This window comes from Micropterus dolomieu, linkage group LG06 (assembly GCF_021292245.1).
Source record: "Micropterus dolomieu isolate WLL.071019.BEF.003 ecotype Adirondacks linkage group LG06, ASM2129224v1, whole genome shotgun sequence".
Taxonomy (NCBI): domain Eukaryota; kingdom Metazoa; phylum Chordata; class Actinopteri; order Centrarchiformes; family Centrarchidae; genus Micropterus; species Micropterus dolomieu.
The window spans coordinates 27,609,842-27,616,472 of NC_060155.1; the positions used below are offsets into that span (position 1 = coordinate 27,609,842).

At 41.9% G+C, this 6,631-nt stretch overlaps 1 protein-coding gene across 1 annotated transcript; it reads right to left on the reverse strand.

The window, feature by feature from the left end:
* Positions 1–3,607: 3,607 nt before the first annotated feature.
* Positions 3,608–5,787, reverse strand: LOC123972538 (olfactomedin-like protein 2B). Its single transcript, XM_046052063.1, has 2 exons — positions 5,782–5,787; positions 3,608–5,723 (listed from the first exon to the last, which is right to left on the reverse strand). Exons 1-2 carry the CDS (start codon positions 5,785–5,787, stop codon positions 5,334–5,336), a joined length of 396 nt encoding a protein of 131 aa, XP_045908019.1. The 3' UTR covers positions 3,608–5,333.
* Between the last annotated feature and the right edge of the window lie 844 nt (positions 5,788–6,631).

The following is a 6,631-nucleotide window of genomic DNA, read 5'->3' on the forward strand; positions in this document are numbered from 1 at the left end:
CAAATAGGAAGTTTTGCGTGTCTGTAAACAACTATGTCTCCTCGTTCTGTCCAGTTAAATATGGTGTGCCTCAGGGGTCGGTCTTAGGACCCATTTTGTTTTCCTTGTATCTGCTTCCCCTTAGACATATTATCCATAAACATGGTATTTCTTTTCATATTTATGCTGATGACACACAAATATACTTGCCCGTCAGATCCACAGACCCTGGAATGCTGAGTTCACTTAACAACTGCCTTTGTGAAGTTAAAAAATGGATGTCAAATAATTTCCTCCAGCTGAACTCAGACAAAACAGAAATCCTGGTCATCGGGTCCCAGCAGATGGCAAAACAAATACTGCTACACATTAAGCCTTTTGCAAAGAACCTTGGTGTTTGGTTTGATAGTAATTTAAATTTCGAGCAGCACACCACAAAGCTTGTTCAATCATGTTTTTATCAACTTAGACATATAGCAAAAATTCGATCTATGTTAACTTTTAAGGACACCGAGACCATTTTACACGCCTTCATCTCAACAAGCCTGGATTATTGCAACAGCATTTTCACTTGTTTAACCCAAAAATCTATTGATTGACTCCAGACTGTCCAGAACTCAGCTGCCAGGCTTTTAACCAGAACAAAGAAATATGACCACATTACTCCTATTTTAGCTTCATTACACTGGCTCCCAGTATGTTTTAGAATTGACTTTAAAATTCTATTGATCACTTTTAAAGCTCTTCATGGCCTCTCGCCTTGTTATATTTCTGACCTTTTAGTCCCATGCGCACCAGCACGTACCTTGAGATCCTCGGGCAGAGGTCTGTTGTCTGTTCCAGAGTCTCGACTGAAAACAGAGGGGACAGAGCGTTTGCTGTCAGGGCCCCGAGGCTCTGGAACAGCCTGCCCGAGGAAATCAGGTCAGCTGAGCTCTGACCTCTCTGCTCTCCCACACGCCTACATGGAAAGCCTCTGCCCTCCCACGCAGCTACTTGGAAAGCCATAAGGCAGGGAGAACACACCTCTCTTCCCTCCAACGTGCCTACATGGAAAGCTATAAGGCAGTGAGAGCACTGCCCTCCCATGCGCCTACACGGAAAGCCATAAGACAGGGAGAGCACACCTCTCTGCCCTCCCTAGCGCCTTACTCAGAAAGCCTTAAGGCAGGGAGAGCACACCTCTCTGCCCTCCCACGCGCCTTACTCAGAAAGCTATAACGCAGTGAGAGCACACATCTCTGCCCTCCCACGTGCCTACATGGAAAGCTATAAGGCAGTGAGAGCACACATCTCTGCCCTCCCACGTGCCTACGCAGAAAGCCATAAGCATAAGGCAGTGAGAGCACTGCCCTCCCATGCGCCTACTCGGAAAGCCTTAAGGAAGTGAGAGCACACCTCTCAGTGGCGGCAGCTTGCTTGCAGAGGAAGCAGCAAGGGCTGCCAGGTTATAGCAGCTTATAAAGGTACCTTGTATGAAATTTGCCAATGAATGCTAAGAGATGAATCGGCTGAGCTTTAAGATGGCTTCTATCAGCTGATGTGCTGGGATTGTGAGCTTAGCTTGACTTCGTTGCCTGCCTGAATGGTATGCTTGATTTTGTGCTTCCCGAGACAGAATTGCGGTGGAAAGGTCATAAATTACTCAGTTGTCACTTAATGGTCCATTAGTGTCCTCCCTGGTAGGATCTGTTTTATGACCCAGGGGTCATGTGAAGACAGGGTGTTAGGGGGAAGTCCATCGTTGAGTCCTAACAGAGCCTGAAGCATAGCCTTCAATAACAACTTATGGGAAGTTCATTATTTTATCAATAGAAAATACAAAATATGCAGGACGTCTCTGCTGTTGTCAGTGCAGTTATCTAAATGATGAGATGATGAGAGGCTTGGATTGGATTGATTTTGCTTCCTCCAAATTTGAAATCCACAATGAAAAATCATCGTGTTCATCGTGTTTCATCATGCCACTACTATTATATTCTAGATCACCACTATCTGGCTTAGCCACCTGCAGCAGCCCACTACTCCAAAAACCAAGGTCCCAAATCAAGCTTTCTCCGAATTCTGAGTTTTAGAGTCTTGTTTGTTCTTCATTCCTCCACCTTTCCTCTGACATCTCTTTTCTTTTCTCAGTCTCCTCCACATCTCATATTACAGTTAAACAAGTGAGTGAACTGAGTGAACTGTATTTATAATTAATAAGTCTCCATGATAAACTCTCTCCTTTCTCCTCTCTCTCTCCCTTGTTCTTCCTTTGTACAGATCTTTAGCTCAGTGGCAGTCAGGAATGTGTATGCAGATACCGCTGCTATCTTTAAACCAGATATTATGCAGTTCATGTGACCAAGTTCACAGAGCGTTCTGCTGCTCTGTGTGGACTATCTGTGAACTTGGACAGATAGCATTGTTAGCAATGTACTTTCTGGAGTGTGTGTGTGTGTGTGTGTAAGTGTGTGTGGTCCCCATGCTTTCAGACATTTAGACCAAGTGGTTTAAAGACTGACAGTTGTACAGAACACACACATACATTCATACAGCTTTAGAGAGTCTTTTTGAGTATGCAGTTTATGTGAATGGGCGCCTTTCTTCTGCACCCTGCTAGGTGGTCACTTACCACACAGACATGCATCACACACACATAAACGTGATGGTTATATAACTATTCATGTCCTCTCCAGAGGATCCCGTCAGCTTTACTGAAACATTCCCGCTGTAATTCATGTGTTTGTCGTCAATATGTTGTTTGGGCGGCTGTGGCTCAGGGCGTAGAGCTGCCATATATTAATGATGTAAAAGCACTTTGAGTGGTCAGAAAGACGCTATGGCAGAAAGGTGCTAGACAAGTGAAGACCATTTACCTTTTATGTTGTTTAGTTTGAAACCTTCTCTTTTCTGTAGTCTACTTTATGTGAACGGTGTCCCACTATTTGTCGCTGCTGCCAAAAACAAAGTGCAGGTACCATTAAGATAATGATAACCATACTTAATTTGCTATTATTATTTCTCTTAAAAGTTTCTGTGCGTGTCAGGTTGAGTTCTCTGGAGAGTCCATTAGCATGCACGTGTCAGTAGATGCAGTACTGAAGCACATGGCTCATAAACTAGTCCATGAAGCAGAGCTAATAGCTCTCTATGCGCTCGCTGGCATTGAAAATGTATTATTGTCATAAATGTGTAAGTTATTTTCGTGCATTTCCATTCTGCTTTGAGGTGATATGAACTAATCTGATCTGAAAAGAACTGGGCTCTGTAGAACCAAAGTACCAAACCACACTAGAATAAAAGCAAACTCCCATTAAGTCTTATCAAACACCAGTCCACCATCTTATATGAATCTTTATGAGATCACAAGTTGAAGTTCTGGTGTGTGTCCTGAGCATTCCCAGTTTGAGGTTCACCAGCATCTGGCTGGAGCTTATTTTCCACCCTGGGTTCCTTCCAGTGGAGCTGCTGCTTCCAGGAAAACTAAATCAATCCCAGAAATAATGTCCACAGCAGGCTGGACATGCACAGGACAGACCGAGGAGAAAAAGATAAAAAGAAAAAGTTTGTTCATCTTCACCTTTTTAAAATTTTTTATTATAAATTAATGAAATAAAAAAGGCAAAACTGTAGAAAAGCAGTTGAAATAAACCTTGTCTCTCTTTTTTTTTTTTTTTTTTTTAAATCTAGTAAAGCTGTGTGGAGCATGTGATAGCCCGAAAAGGTAAAAGATAGAGTAAGTGTACCAGAGTTAAAGCTTCCATTCCTGTTCCCAACTGGACTTATGATAAACATCACTGGACAGGAGTGCAGCTAAATGTTTGACACACTAAACAGACATAAAGTAAAAATAAACATACAGTATAGACTTTGAGCATATAAGAAAATAGGTTGCTGTTTCATTACATATGCAACACTTGAAGCATAAAATATCTTCAGTCATTATCAGAATGAGTTATTACTCTCTGGAATTGAACATTGTATATTTGGACTGGACAAATCCAGTTTTACCTGATTTTCAGCACCATTACAGTAGCTTATTGATCAGAGGTTTTGGAAAGTCTTAATAGGCAGATGTGATTTGATCATCACAACAACAGCTAAATGTGTTCAGGATTCTTCAGATATCTTCACTTTTAATCCTTAAACGCTGGATCCTACATATCCCAAAATACAACCAATAGCATCTTTCAATCCGACCCTCCCTGCCTGGTCAATGCCGAGGTCTTAGTAACTTAATTCCTCCATCTGAGCAAGTGAAGTTATAAACAAGCTAGTAAATCGTGGAATATTTGTAGTCTTAAATCCGACGTAACCAGCTGAATAACCCCGATGACATCCTAACCATCATCGTCTTAGACTTTACAAACCTCCAGAGCAGAAGACCAGCTGATTTCACAAGCTGTATAGGCGCTAGTAAACTATGTAAACTCTGCAAAGTTTATTCCCCTAAATTAGACAAAGTGAGGTCTCGAAAACCTCAAATATACAAACTACATCAATCCTGTTTTACACAATAACTGAACTTATGAAAGGTCATGACAGAAACCACAACCTGATCTGTGTTTAGAGGCAGAACATTTCTAAGCATTGTGTTTCTTTATGTGAATTCCTTGCGTGTAAAGTGTGTACATGTGTGTGTGTACACCCTGAGTTTAGCTTCTGCCCGAGGTTTCAGCCTGCAAAAAGTTTTTCCTTGCCACAGTTGCCAAGTGCTTGCTCATGCTGGGAATTGTTGTGTCTCTGTAAATAATATTACAAAGAGTACGGTCTGGACCTGCTCCATATGAAAAGCACAATGACACAACTTCTGTTATGAATTTGAGCAATATAAATAACTTCCCCAAATAATTTCCCCACAGACTCAACTTTTCTCTAAGAATGGAGGATGAATTATTATCATTTTTAGAACCATTAAATTGGTTAAATTTGGGACAGTTGTGCATGTTCAATTCCTCAGTTTCTCCACTACATTTTCAATATGCAGTGGAACAGTTATACACAGTTTTTTTCTAAACTCAGAGGAACATTTCCATTAGGAGAAACAGTAAGACGTGTTTACATTTATTTACATGACCGTGGGGTTTTGTCCTTTTCCAAATGTGAACATATTTCGACTTGTTTTCTGACTTCTCTTGTGAGTTACGTGCTGCTCTTGCTGGTTAATACTAACTTTGGTGTGTGTGGCGAAGCAGCAGCTGAGGTCAATATAAAAACACATTCAGTTAGACTGATCCACAGTCATGTAGAAACAAAACAATGATCAAATATCTGTACAGTTATTATCTTATTTCCTTTCTCCTCAGCTTTGGTTTGACCTCTTGCTGGATATGCTAACCACAGTTTCTTCATCTGTGCGTCCATTCATGGCGCTAATAAGCAAAGATGACATCATACGTCATCTGATGTCCGTCGTCCCATGCGTAAAGTTTCTTGATTAGTGGGCAGTAAGCCAGCTGGGAGGTGTGCGCGTGCATGTTCGTGAACGCCAGGCTCGGCACGGTGTGCGTGAGCGTGTGCGTGTCAAAGGCGTATGTCACGTTAGCGAAGCGGCGCTCCATGCTGTCCACTGCATAAAGCACGCCGCAAACCAGGAAGCTGTTTCCATAGCGGCCACGCCGAAGACCTGTGCGGAAGCTCCTTATTGGCTGCAGGTCTCGGGGGCGGACGTGGATGAGCAGGATTACTTCCTGGTGGAAGCCCTCTGTGTCCACAGCCGGGTAGAGCAGCCAGAGGCCGGACTCGTCAACAGCAAACTCCACCTGGAAAATTAAACGTACTGTAACTTACTGAGGATCAAATACCTTAAGTTTGGATTACCTTCATGCCTTAAAGGTCCAGTGTGGAATATTTAGGAGGATTTCTACAGTAGCTCAAACAGACAAACTGCTTTACAGAGTTGCGTCACCACTTTAAATATGTACGAAGAACAGGAGAACAAGTAGTAGTCATCTGGTTTATAAGAAATTTGGACAAATGGAGGGCCGAAAAGGGAGCGGTGAGTGAGTTGTTGGTTGCAATTTGCGTCCAATCACTACTACATGCAGGGAGTTGCATGTCGAAGGGAAGGCAGCCGATATTACTAAAGCTGCAATAAACATCACAATCTGTTTCTATGATGACAAACAGCCCAGTGTCCGTGTTACACCAGTGAACAAGCCGAAGTCACAGCTATTCTTTTAATAACAGTGACAGCTTTTAAATCAGTCTCTCTCCGCTCACCAACTCACTGCACCTTAGAGTTAAACACAGCATGCATCTGTCTTTTCTGCGTTTTCACTGCAGCTGCAAGATCGCAATGTATTTATTATTTTATTAATAAACAGCGGGAGAAATCTTATTTTTAAACATTGCAATCAATCCACAGTTCACCTGTTCAGTTCACCAAAACATCCCCCCCCTCTGTTTTATACATAAATCGCACCCTGACTATTGATACTTCTTCTTCTTCTCCTTTTCTTTGTACCTCTTTATGTATTTATTATTATAATTTAACGTAGTTACAAAACACACTCTGTTAAGCAGGTGTCCGTTTGGGCTACTGGAGAAACATGGCGACGTCCATGTAAGAGGACCCGCGGTGTATGTAGATAGAAATGACTCATTCTAAGGTAATAAAAACATAACGGTTCATTATATACACCACTAAAAAACATAGTTATGGATTTTG